This window comes from Ursus maritimus, unplaced genomic scaffold (assembly GCF_017311325.1).
Source record: "Ursus maritimus isolate PB19 unplaced genomic scaffold, ASM1731132v1 scaffold_5, whole genome shotgun sequence".
Taxonomy (NCBI): domain Eukaryota; kingdom Metazoa; phylum Chordata; class Mammalia; order Carnivora; family Ursidae; genus Ursus; species Ursus maritimus.
In genome coordinates, this window is record NW_024426663.1 from 12099896 (window position 1) to 12122063 (window position 22168).

At 34.5% G+C, this 22168-nt stretch overlaps 1 protein-coding gene across 2 annotated transcripts in view; it reads left to right on the forward strand.

Moving 5' to 3' along the window:
* Positions 1 to 10415, forward strand: part of CHD1 (chromodomain helicase DNA binding protein 1) — a 71497-nt gene extending 61082 nt beyond the window's left edge. For both annotated transcript variants that reach the window (XM_040622045.1, XM_040622046.1), the window contains 5 exons: positions 2934 to 3112; positions 5300 to 5396; positions 6343 to 6394; positions 6899 to 7109; positions 8855 to 10415. In XM_040622045.1, coding sequence (XP_040477979.1) covers positions 2934 to 3112; positions 5300 to 5396; positions 6343 to 6394; positions 6899 to 7109; positions 8855 to 9200 — 885 coding nt within the window. In that variant the 3' untranslated portion in view covers positions 9201 to 10415. The remainder of the gene's footprint in view (positions 1 to 2933; positions 3113 to 5299; positions 5397 to 6342; positions 6395 to 6898; positions 7110 to 8854) is intronic.
* The last annotated feature ends 11753 nt before the right edge of the window (positions 10416 to 22168 follow it).

Genomic DNA, 22168 nt, shown 5'->3' on the forward strand with positions numbered 1-22168 from the left:
TATCTTTTCAGGTTTACATGCTGGGATCCCTTAGCATCTTTTTAAAGTTAACCTTTCTCTTTGTGACCTCATTCTTAATCTAGCCTCTCTATCCATTTTCTGTTGAATTTTTTTAAAAAAACCTCTCTATTGAGTGGGAATAGGGAGGTGGTGGTGTGTTTTTGCTTATCTGAAGTGAAGACTGAACTCTCTTGAACTGTTTCCCTTACTCTGCCTGTTCATTACTGAATTAGGTGAAATTGTACCTCTTGCCACCTTTCTTTGCCTACGTTTCCTCCTTAGCCTTCTGACTTGTTCATATACCTGCTGAAATGGAAAACTTCCTATTGTCCCCAATGCATAAGTTTCTTCTCCATTACCTTTCATGATTGATCTTAAAATCGCTTGTATTATGGAGATGAAGAATGGAATAGTTTTAAACATGGACTTTGGACCCAGACTTTCTGAGCTTGCATGATTGGGATTTTATTTGGGAATAGCTCTGATTATTAAATTCAGTGGCCTTTCTTGGTCGTCATTTTCCATCACATCTTTGCCTAATTGGACACCTCTTGATTTTCTTTGTGCCTTACTGATTTGTCTCCTAAATGTCATTTATAATTTAACAGTTAAGAAAGAGTACAACTTTTGAGGTCAAAACTGGGTTTGACTGATGTCATTTCACTATAAGCCTCTGTTTCTTTGATAAAATAAATAGTGTTGCAAAGGTCTACTACCAGAATCAAATGAGGTGCCTTTACCCAACACATAGCTTCTGGTACCTAGTAAGTGCTTTATAAACATTTGTTATCATTGCTCCAATTCCCAACTTCAGGCCTTGGCCTTAGCACAGACTGTAGTCACAAATTCCTCTTTTTTCTTTGCCGCTGTCAGTCAATGAGCAAGTCATACTGGCTTTTCCATACTACTACAAGCTATAGCCATCTCTGCCCTCGAACATTTCAATAGCTTCTAGCTATTTTTCACTGCTCCCACTCTTGTGCTTATACCCTTTCCGTTCCTCAGGGCATACTCCACACAGCAACCATAGTGATAATGACTGTTACAGAGAGGCTAAAGTCACCCCCTCTTATTTTTTTGCTTCAAATCCTTGAGTGGCTTTCCCTCACTCAAGATGAAAGATTCATGATAATAGGCTAAAAGGTATTGTATCTAGCTCATTACTCCCATCATCTCTTGCTACTTCCCTCACTCAGTAGGTTCCAACCACGCTGGCATTTATACTGTTCCTTTGAACATACAAGTTTTAGAACATATGTACTTGTTCTTCCCTCTGTTCAAAATGGCTTATTCCCTCATTTTCTTAAGATATATGCTCAAACATCACTCTTCTCTGAAGTCTTACATGAAGTAGAAATCTCTCTACTTTTTCTCCTTTATTTTTCTTCATCACAGTTGTCACCATCCAACACACTGCATCTTGTTTATTTATTGGCTCTTTTCTCCTACTAGAGTACAGGTTCTGCAAAGGCAAGATCTCTTTTATTTACTGCTCTATTTCCTGGGTCTGGGACGATTCTTAGAGCATGGTATGCACTCAAATTATATACGTTGAATGAATCATTTTCTAGCAGAATATAAACTACCAAAATTGAGCAAGAAGCAGGAAATGTAGAGAACAGATAGTAATGCTAAAAATAAGAAAGGAAAAGATTTTCCCTTTTTAAAAAAAGACATCAGGCCTGGCTGAGTTCTAATTTTAACTAAAAAGCATGTAATTCTAATATTTAAATTATTCCTGACAGAAGATGGATAACTTCCAAGCGATATGGACAAATAGGTCACTACAACAGAATAAAATACTCAGAAACGATTCCACACATATATAGACACTTAATAAGACTGGCCCTTGCACAGCAGTGATATGAGGATCTCTTCTTGAAAGAAATGACGTTGGATCAGCTAAATATATTGTCTGTGGTTGATCCATCCGTAACATTCCTGGAACTAACCCAACTTTGCTACTTGAGGATGTAATTATTGTTCATTTTAAATTTGTTTTGCATTTGTATACATAAATTTATGTATAGTTTGCTTTTTTAGTAATATTCTTATTTTAGTTCTGGTTTAAGGTTATAGCTTTTATTATACATGTTGGACTTTAACTGAATCATATAGTTTTTGATATATCATCCTTTTATTGGCATGTCGGTGATACATAGACCAAGGAAAAGATTGGTCCCTATCAAGCATCCCCAGTTCCCTGACCAGCTAAAATATAAGAGCAAAATTCATTTAGCAGCTTTCTTTTGTCCCAAAGGTTTAGAAGAATAGACAGTTTATACTTAACAGCTATATTGATTTTAATAGCTTTGCCAGCATATTTTATTTTATGAAGATCCTTTTTTTTTTTAAAGATTTTATTTATTTATTTGACAGAGAGACAGCCAGCGAGAAAGGGAACACAAGCAGGGGAAGTGGGAGAGGAAGAAGCAGGCTCCCAGCAGAGCAGGGAGCCTGATGTGGGGCTTGATCTGGAACTCTGGAATCACGCCCTGAGCCAAAGGCAGACGCTTAACGACTGAGCCACCCAGGCGCCCCTGAAGATCCTTATTTTTTTTTTTACATTTTATTTTATATTAGAGTGAATCTAGGATTAAGTTGTGTTCTGAGATATATTATTTTTTAGCATTCTTTGTTTAAGACTGCTTAGTGATGTGTTACATGGTATAAAATAACCATTTTTACAGAAGGAAATAAAGCCGAAGCTTTTACATACACAAGAATTGAATTTAAATGATAATGGAAAACCTTACTTTCTGAAGAAAATCTGAGAGAAAAAAACCCTGATATTTTAAGAGCTGCGAGGCAAGCTTTAATGCTTATTTTAGCATCAAACAGTGCTGTATTTACTCATACAGATATCGTTGAAGGAAGTGGATCTTTGTTGAATTCTTATTTTTAATGTATGTTCTTATTTTCCCATTTTAAAGTGTAAAGAAAGGATGAGGCCTGTCAAAGCAGCTTTGAAACAACTTGATAGGCCTGAAAAAGGCCTTTCAGAAAGAGAACAACTGGAGCATACTCGACAGTGTTTAATAAAAATTGGAGACCATATCACAGAATGTCTGAAAGAGTATACAAATCCTGAACAAATCAAGCAGTGGAGAAAGTAAGTGATGTACTTCTCAGGAAATGTTAAATTTGTAATTATGTAACCATCTGTTTGTGTCTTATATTTCAATTTATTTTTCTTATTCTGAAGTTTAGGTAACAAAATAATGTTTAAAGAGGTAATCTGAGGGTGATTGTTTTCATTTTTTTCCTTTAACTTTAAAGCTTTTTATTTGTGAATGATTGCTTAATTATACATCATGATAAACCACAGGTGGCACCTTGTCCTTTAAATACGAAATAGTGAAGGGGCGCCTGGGTGGCTCAGTCAGTTAAGCATCTGACTTCAGCTCAGGTCATGATCCCAGAATCCTGGGATTGAGCCTTGCGTTGGGCTCCATGCTCAGTAGGGAGTCTGCTTGTCCCTCTCCCTGTGGCCACTCTACCTGCCTGTGCTTGTGCGTGCTTGCTCTCTCAAATAATATGATAATCTTAAAAAAAGAAGTAGTGAAAACTGTTTCATTAAAATTCAGATTGCATTTTATTTTTAGAAATTTCTATAGTTTGCCAAATTTTTCTTAGTAATAACTTTAGAACTTGCAGTACCAAACAAATTTATTGTTACATAAATTTAGCAATTCATCTTCCAGGTATAAGTATACAACCTTGTAAAAATTAATATTCTCAAGCAGTGTAAAATGCAGACTTTTATTTTCCCCTCTATTTTAGAAGCAACAGCAGCACAGTTGATCTTAAAATTGTAAATCTGAGCTGCTATAATATTATACAAATCACTTAATGACTACCAGATTCAGATCAGTGTTAAGCCAAGCTACTAGACAAGTTAAGAATACTACAGAATGACCACAACCCAGTCATATCAGTTTATTAGTCTGCTGATTTCCTTGCTGTATGCAGTGCAGCTACACATCAAAGCAAAAACTGTAATAATGACATATTTCTGAAGGACTGATGATTACACTAAAGATTCTGTCCTTGTCCCCTTTCTTCTTCAACTCCACCAGGACCCATGTTAGAGGAGACAGAAAGTTGATTATGATCACTAGGCTTTTGAAAACAAATGAAACTGAGCTGTCATGTCTGAAGACACTGAAGCCATGCATGGACAATAATAATAGCCTGAAGTCATGTGCTTATAATGCCACGGAATGATTCCTGGAGTGGCATCAGGACATGCTTGGTCCCCATCTTGGCTAATTATTGGCTTTGTGATCTTGAACAGTTAGGGAATATCTCTGAGCCCACTAGTAATCATCTGCAAAATAACATCATCTGTACTTGAAACCCTTTATAAACTATATATAAGGCACTGTATATTTTTCAGTTGAATGATAATGATAAGATGTTATTATGAGGAGGGGCGCCGGGGTGGTTCAGTCGGTTAAGCATCTGAGACTGGATTTTGGCTCAGGTTGTGATCTCAGGGTCCTGGGATCGAACCATCTCCCTCTGCCGCTCTGCCTGTTCACTCTCTCACTTGCATGCTCTTTCTCTCTCTCTGTCTGAAATAAATAAGTAAATCTTACTTCAAGCTCTTTCAACTCATATGATGACCCCCAAACCATAGAACCATAGAACAAGTATACAGTAAAGTTCAATTATATATATATAAGGCTTAAGTGGAAATATAACCACATTCTCTTTCTATATTCGGGATCCAAAGTTAGTTTCTCTGTAAATGGCTCCCATACAGTTGCTCTTTAACACACTTTAGGACCCTTCTTAAACAAGCTTAATCCACATTATCTGATGGTATCTTTAGTCAGACTACTAACATAGCTTGTTTCTTTTATAGTAATATGAATCATAATATGAGTCCCTTCCTGATTTGTAAGTTTACATCTTTTTGGTTTCAGATTAGGATGGATTACTACTTTTCACTCTAAAAGATTATAAAAGGAAGGGATTTGGAAGAGAAGTAAAACTTAATGGTTAGTTTCATTTGGAGTCTTATCCATTATGGGGGCACCTCGTTGGCCCAGTTGTTGGAGTTTGCAACTCTTGATCTTAGGGTTGTGAGTTCAGTGTTGGGCGTAGAGATGACTTAAAAAGAAAGAAGGATTGGAGTCTTCGCCATATAAAGTTTTTAAAATACTAGAAATAATGTCCTTAGACTTTGTTCCATAGAAGGCTAATAAATATGTGTGTTTCTATGTAGTGGTTAGTGGTTCCATGAAAAAACTAAATATTTTTCACCAGACTAATTTACCTGTTTTTCTTCTAGAAACCTGTGGATTTTTGTATCTAAGTTTACGGAGTTTGATGCAAGAAAATTACATAAATTATATAAACATGCTATTAAAAAACGGCAGGAATCTCAGGTAAGTTAATGCATCATATTTTTTCCTTTAATTTATGTTACTAAAACTGAGACATTATTCTTTATAGAAGAATTCAATTAATAAATGTAGAAGGAATGAAGGAAATATAAAATCACTGTTAGAGCATGATTAAAGTTGTAGGTAGGATCTTCTGGAGGAAGCTAAAATTGGCATAAAAATAAGATAATTGGCATAGTCTAAGAGTATCTCTTCCAAGATGTTTAATAACCACCTTAAACATGTGATCAAGGTTAACATCATGAACCCTTAGTACATGCATTAAGAAAGGTACATCACTTTTGTGGAATTCTTAGCAAAAATGCATAACCTTAGTTTGATCATGAGAAAAATATCAGACAAACCCCAACTGAAAGATGTTCTACAAAATAACTGTCCAGTACTCTACAAAAGTGTGAAGGTCATCGAAGACAAGAAAAATACTAAAAAGCTGTCCTAGATTGGAGGAAACTAAGAAAACATGAAAACTCAGTGTTATATGGAATACCCGTTTGGATCCTGGAGCAGAAAAAATATTTTATTGGAAAAATGTAAAATTTGAATAAAGTTTCTAGTTCAATTCATAGTATTATACCAATGTTAGTAATTACTCAGTTTTGATTATGCTGTGGTGTTATGTAAGATATTAACATTAGGAGAAGCTGGGTAAAAGGCATATGGGAACTCTGGGTACTATTTTTTTCAGCTTTTCTGTAAGTCTAAAATTCAAAGTCAAATTTTTAAGAAAGTCATGGTGCAAATAGTCTGCTTTAAAAAAAAGGTATCTGGAAGTGATGCATTTATACACTCTAATATATGAGGACTTCTTTCAGCATCAGGATTTTCCTTTTAGGGCATGTTTTTTGTTTTTTGTTTTTTTTCTTTTTCCTATTTTGTAAGGGTATTTGAAGCCACTTAAAAGATTCTTATGTATGTGCATTTATTTTAGCAAAATAATGACCAGAACAGCAACTTGAATGCTCAAGTGATTAGAAATCCAGGTAAGTGTTACTAATTGTTTTAGCGAATAAATTTAAAAATTGTTTTCCTCTTTCAGGTTTGTTTTATATACTATATACCCACATTTTCATTATCAAATCTGTTATCTTAAACAGTAATCCTTTTTAGCTTATTAACCTTTCCATAAATCAACCTTTTGCTAGTTTATAGAACTTACAGAATAATTGTTAAAGTGAATATATTTTTTAAAAATAATATTTCAAATAATAATGTATTCTATTGGTGCAAGTCTGTAGTCTGAGAAGACATTGGGCCTTAAATTTTTCAGTTGTATTTTTTTCACGTTTCAGAATACAGTAACCCTTTTGTAGGCCTTACTGTACTGCCTTTATAGACCATTTCTAAAGTCTTTGTTGGGCAACTGAATTTGTTTTTCTGGAGTTGAAGTAGGAGTTCTTATAATCTAGCAGCAAAGTTACTTTTGTTTACCATGTGTTTTTTTTTTTTTACGTCCTTAACAAAAGCTGTATTCTTTCATCTAACAGATGTGGAAAGATTAAAAGAGAATACAAATCACGATGATAGCAGCAGGGATAGTTATTCATCTGATAGACACTTATCTCAGTATCATGATCATCATAAAGACCGACATCAGGGAGATTCTTACAAAAAGAGTGACTCTAGGAAAAGACCCTATTCTTCTTTTAGTAATGGTAAAGATCATCGTGACTGGGATCATTACAAGCAAGAAAGCAGGTAAACTGGACAATTAGTTTTGAAATTTTGCTTATTCAGGTTTTTTTTTTTTAATTTACAGTGCTTGACCTTATCAGTTAATTCAGTATTCAGGTAATCATAACAAATCTTAAGTGAAATAAAGGTGTTTGTTTATAAATAAAAAAAACCCTGATACATTGTACTTTTTGCTAATATTGAGAACTGAATTTCTATAAAATGTTTTTTTTTTAATTCTAAATTTGAGATCAAAGTGTGTAGTAAGAGATGAAAGTGTAGGGAATTCTATAATTAATAAGTCATAGGATTCATTTTTGTTAGTTTTAGGAGAATATTGACTCAAATATTCTTCAAAATACAGTAATAGAGTAAAATAAAAACTCAATGGAATATGACTGAAATTTGGTGGGCGGAGTTCTCTGTTCAATTCCATTAAAAAAACACATAGGGAAAAAATTAACTGATGTGAAAACACTTTATTGAGTTTAAACTTTTGTCTGTTGTGATTTGAAGCCTTTGAGTAGTAAACAACCTAATATAATAATAACAACAAAGTACATTTTACTTGGTAAAGGAATATTTTCATCAGTTAATGATAATTATGAAAAGCAAAAGAAAAAACTGAGAATAAAGATCAGAAATAAATCAGTAGATTTTCTTTGCATTTTAGTTGTGCTCACTGCAATAATTTCTTCTCTGTAATATAAGCACTGTCATTTTATAAATACATCAATTGTAGAATGGCTCTTACAATTAGAAAAGGGCACACAAAACGAAAAGCTGTATTTGAAATAGTAAATTTTAATAATTTCACAAGCTTATAGAACATAGTTTATATTGTTTATAACAATGACCTTTCCCCAACTAATGAAAATCCCCTTCTGGCAAATTAGTTCACAGACTGCATTTTAGAGGTTTTTATTTTTTTTTCTGCTTAGAGGTTCATAAGGCTCTGGTTTCAAGGGTATTCTAGATTGTTATCTTAATCCCCACTTCCAGATATTAAGATGCATTAGTACAATTGTTGCATAGAACAAAAAGTAGCAACCAATTGAAAAATGGGCATGTGAGCTAAGTGAAATAACTCAGAGAAATACAAATAAAATATTTCACTTGTGTCTGAAATCTTTTAAAAAAAAAAAAAACAACGAACAAGGAGAAAAAAAGACTCATAAATACAGAGAACAAACTGATGGTTGCCAGGAGGGAGGGAAATGAGGGGGATAGGTGAAGTAGGTAAAGGGGATTAAGAAGTACAGACTTCCAGTTTTAAATAAGTCATGGGGATATAAAGTACAGCTTAGGTATATAGTCAGCATTGTAATAACTTTGTATGGTGACAGAGATGGTAATTACACTTAAGCATGGTGAGCATTTCATAATGTGTATAATTTCAAAATCTTTGTGTTGTACACCTGAAAACTAATGTGATACTGTATATCAATTATGCTTTAACTAAAAATTAAATTGTATTAAATAGTAAAAAAATAATTAAATAATAAAATGGGCGTGTAAAATTAGATGCTGCCTGAAGTGTTCTGTATGGTTCACTTTTGGTTTTGTGAATTGAATGATTTTTCCAGAGAGGCATGCAGATAGGTCCAATGACTGAAGCTCACTTAGGAAGTTTTTGTAGTGAAACACAGAGCTTATACACATTAAAAGGATGCTTTAAAGTATTTTTGTGTTTTATTTTTTAATAATTGTTTTATTTGGAAGTGTTTAATTTGCATTATTAATTTAATCTCTAATTTATCTTTTATTAGGTATTACAGTGATAGAGAGAAACACAGAAAACTGGATGATCACAGGAGTAGAGATCACAGGTCAAATTTGGAAGGAGGTTTAAAGGATAGATCTCATTCTGATCATCGTTCTCATTCAGATCATCGGTTACATTCAGACCATCGGGCAAGTTCTGAATATACACACCATAAATCGTCCAGGGATTATAGGTATCACTCAGATTGGCAAATGGACCACAGAGCTTCCAGTAGTGGCCCCAGATCACCACTAGATCAGAGATCTCCTTATGGCTCCAGATCTCCATTTGAACACTCAATTGAACACAAAAGTACACCCGAGCATACCTGGAGTAGTCGGAAAACATAACAAAAACTGATACTTCGTCTTTCTGGACTTTTCTTTTAGCCATATATCATAAACCAACACAGTAATTGCCTTACATGACTTGAAAGATATAAACAGATCTTCTATCAGTAGCAGTATTGTTACTTCTTTCCAGGATGCAAGGTCTATTATCCCAACAGAAGAGAAAATATTTTTATATTTAAGGATTATGCTGCACTGTACTACAAATACTGTAGTACTTTTTTTTTTCTTTTTTAAAGAAATGGAAAATGTTTACTATTACAGGGACCTCAACACTGCCCTTCCATATAGGCTGGATAAAACTGTTTTTAAGTCAGTGATTTTAGACTGACCTCCATTTAAATTATGTTTGTATATGAACTTTACTCTGACCTGTGATCATGTTTCAGGAAGGAATGAAAGAGAGTTCTTTTCTTAATAAAGAAAAAACACTCAAGGACTTTGTTCACTTTCCAAAGCTACTTGTTTACATTGTACACTGCGACCACCTTGCCGCTTTTCATCACAAGCTTGAATATTTAAATTCTGTACTTATATCTGTAAAATAGCCAGGAATTTCCTGTTTGTGATCTATTATTATGCCTTTTTACACACACACACACACACACACACACACACACACACACAAATGGCTGTAAATTATTGTAAATGGATTAAATGAGCTTTCCTTACTTCCTTTCCCTTCTCAGGCTTTTTTTGACTGTTCCTTTCCCTACCAACTCAGGCCTTCTTATCATTTAAAAATATCAGTGTAATAACACTTTTTAATGATTTGTCTTGATGGAATCATTGTTTAGAATGTAAAAAATGGGGAAAGGGGCCACCTAATTCCATTAGTCCTCTTTTTATATTGACTATTTTATTAGATACATGTTATTTCTTTTTTTTTTTTTCTTTTTTAGTAAATATTGTGTTTGTAGTAACAAAATGCTGAGATAATATGTAAAATCTAAACTGCATGCTCTGGAAACATTTTTTTCAGATGCATTTGGTTTAAAAGGGTAGGTGTATGAACACTTTTCAGAATCCAAAATGGCCAAAAGTTATTGTAAATCCATTTGTTTTCCCTTTTCATGTGGGCAATAATGTCAAATGTGCTATGCAGCCAGGTAACATTTTAGATAAACTTGATTGACTTTTAATATAAACTGTTACAATGCACACTGATTGTATATAAAAACCTTATATATGACAAATTAAATTTAAGAAAAAGGATACGTGGGCTCCTGTAATTTTCTGCTGCATTCTTATTCCCTTAAGCACTTAACTTTTTTTTTTAAGTAGTAACATTTAGCTACCAGGAAAAAGGTATTTTGGTAAGCAGTTAACTTGTTAATGTGTGGCACTACAACTAAATCTATTTTGAAGACTATATGAAGTAAAATTTAGATCATAGAAATCTTTGTTGGACTCTTGTTGGTTTCCTGCAGATTTTATTTTAGAATGCCTTATATTTATTCACAGATTTTTATTTTGTTATATTCAGTGGGAGTTTTTGAATCATGTGGCATACACTCATGAATGTGTGCTGTGCTGTAGCGAATTTGAATCTTAACTTTGACAAATATAAGTATATTGGTATATGGCTATAATATTCTTAAATGTGTCCCTGTTGATTAACTGTGGGAGCAAGCTACAGAAATTTGTCCATAGATGGATGTATTTTTTAAACATTTTCCTGTTATCCATTTAGGTCTAAAATTTTATGTGTACAAAAGAAAGCTTTCCTTCTCCCCACTCCCCGCCCCTCTTTTTTTTTTTTATTTTTTTTTTGAGTAGTGATACCTCTTTTAGTTACCCTGAAGAATAATAATCTGTTTTTTCCTGGCATATCAGATAACATAGGAAGAATAACTCAATTTTTAAACATTAATTTATAATTAAATATAAAAGTGATAAAACAGTTTAGTGCCGGTACACATTTTTAAGCATTTCCACTTTTTTCCACATTTAGTATAAATGATTATTCCACAAGTTAGCATTTAACAAAAAAAATGTAATACTTAATGAAATTATAATATTAACACAGTAAACAGCACAGTAAACAGATCAGGGTTGGCATTTTTAATTTATCTTTTTGTAGCTGGGATATTTGCCTTATATCCTATTGTACAGATTTCATAGAGGAACAATATCACATTTTGAGGCAGTGGAATAGGCTCTAATTTCTTAACAATGCCACATTTAGTTGAATATTTCAGTCACCTAATTAGTTGAGTTGAATGAAATATCTAAAACTGTATGTAACATTAATTGATGGAAAATATGTTCATTATTTGTAAGAAGTCAGTAATCCTGTAGAAGAGGAATAAGCCATAAACTTATTAAGACACAATGGAGAAGAACATTAGTGCATAGATACAACAGGGAACATTCTCTATAAAATATGCTTAAATTTTGTCTTTTACATGCTCATTCTGCTTTGCTATTTTTATCCATTTGTGTTTAAATTTTCAAGGGTGAGAGATTATGCATAGTACTGTACCAGTTAACCCTCCACTTTAATAATATACAATAAATGATTCTTATTAAAAGCAATGGCCTGTTTGCTTATAAGGAACATATTCTTTGTTTAGGATATGTTAGAAAATAATTTCACACTGGAAAGCTGTGGAAAACTGGAGTGAATGATTTGTTCATTAATTTCAGAGTGAGTGGCTTAATAAAACTTTTTAGTTGCATGAAACCATAGATTACATATATGATAATTTCTGTAATCCATTTTTGTAGTTAAATAATGAAAGCGTTGTATAGATACACTGATTGACACTGATTTCATTTCCATGAGATTTAAAGAATACACACTGGGGTAATTGGCATAATTCCTATCTTCGTTACTCTGTTTCTCACTAAATAATGATGGAGTTTTTATAGTTGTGATTTTTTTTGCAAGGACTGTAGTGATTTGGGGGTTGGGGGTAGGCGGTGGAAAGCAGCTGATTTTTAAATACGGGATTCTTTTGGACTTAACCAGCTTTATTTGAAATTGTAATGTGAACTCATAAATGTGGCTTGTTAAAATTTTAAGTAGTTCGTTACTTAGCAAATAATGCAAAAAGTATTTTTAAATGTTTCTAAATTGATATTTCAGCAAGTTAATATAAACAACTATCAAAACCATTACTTCAGTTCAAGACTCGATTTAAAAATACAAATCTATTACATATATTGTAGCACTTTATGCAAGATTTGTGATGAACATGTTAAGGGCAGACAACTAGGCAATAGTACAACAGTATCCTGAGACAAAATTATATCAAAAAAACTTCTGTGTTAAAATTAAGTCTTCTAAATTTAGACATTTAAAAAAAACAATTGAAATTATATTTTCTCCTGGCAATGACTGTAGTAATTGATTTTATGGATGCTTTATGCCAATTTTTTTTCTTCTTTTTTTGAGAACCTAATAGATTGATTTTATTACAGGAAATTTTTGGATTTTTTTTTTTTTAAGATTTTATTTATTTATTTGACAGAGAGAGACAGCCAGCAAGAGAGGGAACACAAACAGGGGGATTGGGAGAGGAAGAAGCAGGCTCCCAGCAGAGCAGGGAGCCCGATGAGGTGGTCGATCCCAGGACTCTGGGATCACGCCCTGAGTGGAAGGCAGATGCTTAACGACTGAGCCACCCAGGCATCCCTGGATTCTTTATAAAGAAAGACCTAAGGATAGGAAATATTAACTACATTAAAGAATGAAAGATAAGATTATTTGGTAAAGTAGGATTAAAAAATACTTTCCAGGAGTGCCTGGGTGGCACAGCGGTTAAGCGTCTGCCTTTGGCTCAGGGCATGATCCCGGCATTATGGGATCGAGCCCCATGTCAGGCTCCTCCGCTGTGAGCCTGCTTCTTCCTCTCCCACTCCCCCTGCTTGTGTACCCTCTCTCGCTGGCTGTCTCTATCTCTGTCGAATAAATAAATAAAATCTTTAAAAAAAAAATACTTTCCAGATATTTTCCAAATATCTATACAAATTCTTCAATGAGTATTCATGTGCCATATTTTCTATCCTAAAAGGCCATTAGACACTTTGTCCTTTAATAAAAAAAAATAAAAACTTAACCAATCTTTATATGAAACAAGATTGGTAGTTCAAACTCCCAAAAGAATTAAGATGCTTTTAATTCTATGTCCCAATCTACATTTGAGTCTTGATCTAAATATTAAGTTAAAATGGTTTAATTGTCCCCAAACAAAAGCTGAGCTCATAATGCTTCTCTTAAATGAACTGAGATATTGATGGCATTGATGCTGTATATTATCTGGCAGAAATGTGAATTGCATTGTAGTTTTATTATTGTAGACTGCTGTTAGGTTTCCAGTCTGTTGATGAGCTGTGAACTTGACCGGGCAGTCATTGTTTTTTTCCTCTTTTTACCTTTTAAAACTTTGCTTTGTCTCTGGTGTTCTTCAATTTCAGTATGCTGAGTTTAGGTGTGGTTTTGTTTATTAATTAATTTATTTATTTTGGATCTGGTCTTGCCTCTTGGCCAGTTCTTTCTACTTTCTGGAAACCTGTGGTATTACTATCATATTTTTGATTTCTGTCTTCCGTCTGACCAGCTTCACTGTTTCTCTTTTTCTTCCCATTTCTGTGCTGAGTATCTTCAGCTTCACCTACTCCCCTGAACTCATTTCCACTTAGATATCTAATAGGCATCTAATGTTAAAATAAGGAAAACCAGACTCAGCCCTTCTCCACCAATAACATTAAAAAAAAAAAACTGCCAATGTTCCATAGTTTTTGATAAATGAATGGACTTGGAATTCACAACTTTATAATATGTGGTACTTTACCCCTAGCTATTGCTATTCTTTCTGTCTGACTCACACTATTCCATTGTTTAGAATACCCCCAAAGAATACTTCTGGGACTTTGCATTGCTGGTCCCTCTGTCAAGAATGCCTTTATCCCTGATTTGTACAAAGCGTGTTCCCTTTATTCCTGATTTGTACAAAGCGTGTTCCCTCATTTAAATAATTCAAGTCAAGTCTCTAAACTGGTGCCCTGCCTCTATGAATCATTTTTGAATCCCTTTTCTTTTCTTTCTAGCACTCACCATTACTTGACTTTATTTTTTTCATTTGTTATTGACTGCCTCCTCATGAACATATAAGTCTGTTAGGGGAAAGATTTCATCTTATTCTCTGCTGTAACCCCAGCACTAAAACAACACCTCACATATCAGTTGCATTTTTTTTTTCGTTATTTTGGTTCTGTCCCAGAAATGCTGTGTCCTGTAAGTGGCCAGCGTTAAGCTTTTTGTCTTTCCATTGTTACCTGATCTGTTACTATATTTGGAAACATTTATATGCTTTATCAGTATCTCTATTACTAGAGTCTTTTTACTATCTTTTGTTTTTTAACTCAACTAATAAAAATCACCTGAAACATAGAGAAACACCTAAGTCTCATCTTGAAATTAAAATAGAGAAAGGGGGGCGCCTGGGTGGCACAGCGGTTGGGCGTCTGCCTTCGGCTCAGGGCGTGATCCCGGCATTATGGGATCGAGCCCCACATCAGGCTCCTCTGCTATGAGCCTGCTTCTTCCTCTCCCACTCCCCCTGCTTGTGTTCCCTCTCTCGCTGGTTGTCTCTATCTCTGTCAAATAAATAAATAAAATCTAAAAAAATAAAAAATAAAATAAAATAGAGAAAGGCCTCAAGTAATATGATTTTAGGAATTTTAATACTTATTTTATTGACTTGAATAATACAGAGGTTAATTCCCCTCTTAAAACACTATGCTTATATATAAACGAAAAACTGGTTTTTGTAACTTATGACTGCTTAGGAAAGATGATGCTTTTTGAAGAGATATTCAGAGATGTGGTATGTAATAGGAAAATATAAAACATTTTGATTTGTTCCTTTATCTTTTGATAGGAAATATGTTTTTAGGTGGCATGATAGACTGTCTTTTTCTACTCATGAGGAAAGAATACAACTTGTAAAGAAACCATAATGCAAGAGAAACATGTTGCATTTGCAGTGCCTTTAGGGTGAAATAGCCAAAAAGAGAAAAAAATCCCCTGTGGCTGGTTTTTGATATTTTTTCCCATTAAAAATTTAGATCACGTTTATATAAGGTAAATTCATCCTTTTTAGGTATACATGGTAATAAGCTTTGACATATTATACAGTTTTTCAACCACCAACATATTTAAGATACAAAAACCTTTCCAGCACCCCAAAAAAGTTATCCCATACTAATTTCCCCATACCTGGTCCCTGACAACCACTGATTTGTCCCTATAGTTTTACCTTTTCCATAATATTATTTAAAGGAATCATACAAAACACAGGCTTCAAGCCGACCTTTCACTCAGTATAATGTTTTTGAGATTCATCTGTGTTTTTGCATTAACAATAGCTCCTTACTTTTTATTAAGTGCTGTTCTTCATATTGAATGTTTTACAGTTTGTTTCTCCATTTACCAGGGTTTCCAGTCGTTTGTCCATTATGAATAAAGATGCAATAAACTGTCATGTACAAGTTTCTCAGTAGACATATTCTAAACTTGCAAAATACTTTGGAGTGGGATTTCTAGGTTGTATGGTAAAGTATATGTTTTACTTTATAAAAAACCTGCCAAACTATTTTCCAAAGAAGATATGGCATTTTATGTTCCCACCAGCTATAGATGAGAGTTCTTGTTACTCTAACCATTTGAACAGTTTGTATTGTAGGGGTTGTTTGTTTTTCATGTAGCCATTCCGGGAGGTGTCTAGTGGTAACGATTAATTTGCATTTCCCTAGTGACTAATGGTATTCGACATCTTTTAATGTGTTTGTCATTCTTATGTCTAATCTTCAAAATATTTTCCAATTTTATAAATAAAATTGTTGATACAATTCACGTATCAGATAAACTGCAAGTATTTTCTCCTAGTCTGTAGCTTGTCTTTTCATTTTCTTAACAGTATCTTTTGAAATGCAGAATTTAAAAATTTTTTATAAAATCCGGTTTTTCCCTTTTTTTTCAATGGTTCCTTCTTTGTGTGTAGAAATCTTTGCCTAACTCAACATCACAAAGATTTTTCTCATGTTTTCTTTTAATACTTTTAGGAATTGCATTTAAGTCTGTGATCCATCTCAAGTTGATTTTTGTATATAATGTGCGGTGTGAATGAAAGGTGTGTGGGGGGTTGTTTTTAGTTTTTGGTTTTGTTTTTTGGATATGCATATCCAGTTTTTCCAGCATCATTTGTTGAAAAGACTATCTTTTTCCACTGAATTTCTTTTACCTTATTGAAAATCAGTTGTTCATATATAGGTGGGTCTGTTTCTGGGCTTCCTGTTTTGTCTTATTAATTTATATTTATGCCTATGCCAACACACACTGTCTTGATTACTGCACTTTAAATAGTAAATTATGGGTGGCTCAGTCAGTTAAGCGATTGACTCTTGGTTTTGGCTCAGGTCATGATTTCAGGGTTGTGGGAGCAAGCCCCATGTTGGGCTCTGTGCCTAGTGCAGAGTCTGCTTGGGATTATCTCTCTTCCTCTCCCTCTACCCCCCGCCCCCCCGCTTGTGTGCTCTCTCTCTCAGAAAGAAATACAATCTTTAAATAAGCAATAAATTATGAAATCAGGTGGTGTGAGTTCTAAATTTTGTTCTTCAAAATTGTTAGGGCCTTCTAAGTTCCTTTGCTTTTCAACATACATTTTAGAATCATTGTAAATTTCTACCAAAAGCCTCCTAGGATTTTGATCGAGATTATATTGAATCCATAATCAATTTGGAGAATATGACAGTTTAACAAGATTGAGATATCTGACTTGGGAGCACAGTATATATTCCATTATTTATGTCTTTAATTTCTCTCATCATTGTGATTTTTCACTATACAAATCTTGCTAGGTAAATTGTTAGATTTATCCCTTATAAATCTTTCTTTTAATTACAATTTTTTTAAAGATTTTATTTATTTGAGAGAGAGAAAACATGGGAAGGGGCAGAGGGAAAGGGAGAAAAAGAAGGGAATCCCAAGCAGACTCCCAGCTGAGTGCAGAACCTGATGGGGGGCTCAGTCCCACGACCCTGTGATCATGACCTGAGCTGAAATCAAGAGTCCAATGCTCAGTCAACTGAACCACCCTGGTACCCCTTTAATTTCAGTTTTTAAGTATGTATTGATTTTTGAGTTTAAGCTTTTTCCTGTGACCTTGCTATAGTCAATAATTAGTTATAACAGCTTCTTCCAGATTCTTTGAGATTTTCTAGACTATCATATCTTCTGTGGAAAAAAGAGTTTTATTTGTATCTTTGCAATCTTTTATGCCTTTTTTTTTTTTCTTGCCTTAATGTACTTCCTAGGACCTCTTTTATAATTTGGTAAAAATGGGCATCTTAGGAGAATTGCCTTATTCCCAGCTGGGGTAAATTCATTCTTTCACCACTGAGTATGGTAGTAGCCATAGCTTGTCAAGGAAGTTCCCTTCTAATCTTAGCTTTCTGAGTATTAAAATAAAAAATGATATTTTTTTGTATTCTTCAAATAACCACAAGTGCTTATTCTTGGGCATTGTGTACCTGCTGTACAACTTCTTAAATCATGGAATCAGATTGGAGCCTGCCACCCTCATTACCTAGTCTACATTTATTTTCTCATAGAACTTTTTATCAAGAAACCATCAAAAAACAGCTTTGTAATGTAGTGGGATCTAATGATGAGATTGAACTATCTCAAGCTGGTGATTAATATTTTGGACAGATGGACATTATCACTGTGTTTCTTTCAAAAATTTAACATTTCTTGTAGCACCTCTATGTTTCTGCTGCTTTTGCAAACTACAGCACTAGCCTAGCACACAGTCATCCTTTAAAAATCCATTAAACATTAACTGATTTCTAATTTTTTTTTTTTTGCTTAAGTTTATTTTTAAGTAATCTCTATACCCAACCTGGGATTCAAACTCATGACCCAAAATCAAGAGTCACATGTTCTGACTCAGCCAACCAGGTGCCTCCGATTTATTCTTAATTGCTTTATGCAATCTTTCTTCTTGTCAAATATATCATTCATTTGTTTCAGCTTCCCTTGGAGAATCTTGTCATTTTTTAAAATTCAGTTACTTTGTTGCCTGGTGGCCTCTACCCCCTAATGGGTTCAAATAAAACTATGATTTTTTTAGATTAACTATTTTTTCCTGTTAGGATAAGAGGAATGTTCTCTTGTAACTATACCCTAAGAAGGGGCACTCAAAATTGGGTTTTTTAAATCAACTTTAATATACATCCTACAGTAAATTGCATGCACCATACGTGTGCAATTTGGTGAGGTTTGAGAAATGTATACATTAACATAATCATGACACAGAGTATTTCCATCACCCTGAAGTTTTTATTATGCTCTTCCACAATAAAACCACTTATTGATTGGCTTTATGTTACTTTATATTACTACAGCTTAGATATGTCTAACTAGAGTTAGTAAGTAAATTAGTGAAATCACACACTTTTTTGTCTGACTTCTTTTGTTCAATATAGTGTTTTTAAAATTAGTTCGTGTTGTTGCATGTCTCTGTAGTTTATTCCTTTTTATTGCTGTATAATACTCCATTGTATGGAGCTACTGCTCACTTAATGGGTTTCCAGCTTTCAGCTAATTTGAATAAAACTTCTCTGACCATTCCTTTACAAGTTGTTTTGTGTATATGTTTTCATTTCTTGGATAAATACCTTAGAAAAGAATTCCTAATATATGATAAACACTGACCTTTTAAAGAAGCTGCTGAACCTGTACAACGTAACTGTACCATTTTACAATATATGAAGGTTGCAATTGTTTTGTATCCTTGCCAGCACTAGCTATGGTGGGCTGTTGTTTTTTTTTAAAGCTATTATAATAGCAGTTATGTAATGCAGTCATATGGTTTTAATTTGCATGTTATTGATGACTAATGATATTGATCTCTTCATGTGCCTTTGGCTATTTATGTCTTATGCCAGATACCTATTGAATCTTTTGCCCATTTTGTAGTTGGATTATTTGCTTTCTTGTTATTGAGCTGTAAGCATTTTTTCTGTCCTATTTTTAATAGATTATGATTTTTTGATTATATTTTTTAAAGTTGTTTTAGGTTCACAACAAAACGGAGCAGAAGCTAGAGATTTTGTATGTCTCCTGCCCCCAACATATGCATAGCCTCCCACATTATCAACATCCTCTGTAAACATTTTAAATGTATTTTAAATACTGGTTTTTTATTAGATATATGTATTCTAAATACTCTTTCCAAATCTATGACTTGCCTTTTTTTTCTTAACAGTAATTTTCAAAGAGCAAAAGTTTTAAATTTTAATGAAGTCCATTTTCAAGTTTTTTCCCTTATTAGTATTTCATAGTTTTTGTATCCTATCCATTTAAGAAGCTTTTGTCTACCCTAGAGTCAGAAAGATTTTCTTGTATTTTTTTTCTAGAAGAGTTATTTAGGTCATTGTTCATTTCAAGTTAATTTTTCTGTATGATGAGACCTAAGAGTTGGGTCTCATTTTTTCCTCCATGTGGATATCCAGTTTCTCCAACATCATTTCCAGAAAAGAGTAATTTTCCTCACTGAGTTATTTGACTCCTTTATTAAAAAAAAAATCAGTTGACTATATGTGTGCATCTATTTCTGAATATTCTACTGACTATCGCTATGCTAAAATAAAATAGTCTTGTTTACTGTATCTTTATAACTCTTGAAGTCAGGTAGTAAGAATGCTTTGACTTTGTACATTTTCCAAATTGTTGGGGCCACTCTAAGTCCCTCATATTTGTTGACCTTAAACAAAAGAGCCAGCTATTGTACCAGCAAAATGGGTTTATTGGGGAATAGCAGAGGAATTGTATTTCAGGACAAGCAAATTATGGTGAACCAGAGGCAAGTCTGGAGAACAGAGGAGAGGGGCTTGCTTTTATAGAAGCAAGGAGGAAGCTGAGAGGATGGTTTCACTAAGTTCTCGTTGGCTGGGCTGTTGCTAGATGAGGAGAAATTCTTCCTTCCCACTGCTGGCGTATGTCAAGTAAGTTTGCTGTTGGGAAATGCGAGGTATGCTTCTTACGGTGACTAGCAGTACATGAAATGCTTCAGGGCTTCCGGATTCCATTTTAAATGAGGTTTCTTTTATTTATTTTTGCATTCCCCCCTTTTGATTAAGATCTTTCCTCAAAACATTGCTGCTCAAGATTAGATTTTTGATATTTAGTGGTTTTGTCCCTTGGTGCCAGGAAGGACATTTACTGGTTGCCCTGTTCCACATCAGAGGGAAAATGCACATATTGCAAACCGTGGAGGCCACATTTGACTAACAAGGGAATGAGGGAGAACTCTCAGGCATTTCCCATCTGAGGTCTATATCTTATAAGGTTGCAAGCATTGGAGGTCATCTGTAAGTGCTGAGCTGACACCACCCTACTGGGTGCATCACTAATGTAGAGATTTGACAGGCAACAGGTGCAAAATTTAAAAACGATGACATAGAATAATGACCCCAGTTTGTATGTATATAATAGTTCTAAACCAGGAGCCAAACTTGAAGGCAACCAGCTAAAGAGGTATGGTCATGGTTAGAGAAAGGTTAGAACAGATATGAGAGCATCTGTCTCTTAACAGCCTAAACTGATAGGTCTTGGGATCAAACAGGAATTGCTTACAGGTAAAACCAAGGGGTCCCTGACATCATGAATAGATCGGAGTTTCTGGTAACAGATGAACAGTCAGAGAGGTTTCCTCTTTTTGCAACAGATTGGGTCAAGAAAGGACGGAAGGAAATAAGAAGCAACAGCGAGGAGAAGGTAAACAAGCCTGATTCTGTCATTTTGGGGAAAGCTCTCTCAGCTGTTTGAACTCCTGGAAATCTATTTTTCAGGCCACCAGTTGCTGTGCAGGTCCAGTCAGGGTTTGGTGCTTTCTCTAGAAGCAACCCAGGGATCCAAGAGTTGATTCCTTGGAGTTTTGCTGCATAAGGGTTGGTTAACGGTACCCAAGAGGGGCCTTTCCAACAGAGTTGCACTATGAAGCCTTTCTGGAGATATCTTTTCCAATAGACAAAATCTCTGGGCTGCAAAGCGAGATGTTTAAGGTCTTCATCCCCTCGGGCATGCTGTGTAAAGTTTGTTCTCCTAAAGCATGTTTTAACAATTAGGTGTTCACGATATCTATCAAGAGGAGTAGACCAGAGACTTAGAAGGATTAATGCCAGTGCTGTTGGCCAGGGTATTTGAAGGGTCTCTGCAAATTTTGCTAATTGGGTCTTATTTACACTGTTTTCATGTTTGAGGATTGAGGGTCGTAAGCACAGTGAACGTGTTGTAAAACTGGCCAACCAAACAGCACAGATCTGTCAAAACACTTGTCCAGTGAAGGGAGTTCCCCCATCACTATGAAGTTCCGGGGAGGGGCGGGGGGAGGGGGTTCAGGTCGGGATGATCATTTCTAGTAGATCAAGATCTTTTCTTGTTCTGAAATGAGGCGCCCCAAATATCAAACCTCCATTCAAGAATTTACAGTGCTTGGGAACAGTGAACAGGTGTTCTTGAGTCGTGTCTCGGCAGGAGGGCTAGGCAAGCAAAGCAGGCACTCTTTGCAGCCTTATTCATATATCCCTTCCGCCGCTGATTCACAAAGATTATCACTTTTTCAGTATACCAGTGATTCAATGCATGGATAGTAATCAGTAGTGGGAAATTTGGAGTCTCTGGCAGGACTGGATTATTATTTGGCCTAAGCCAGAGTTTTCTTTTTTTAACCAAACTAACAATTATTAGAATACCAATATTGTTTTTCCTTTTCTAGGAAATTCCTGGGCATCTCTAGTCTCTAGATTATCATTGGAAGGAACATCTCCGTGGATCATGACAGAAATTTGGTTGTTGGTTCCTTTGAGAGCAGTGCACTTGGTGGCATTCCCAAGTCATGAGCTACTGCAAAGGCATCGCTATTGTCATATAGGAACACGTGGCTTTGCTGTCGGCT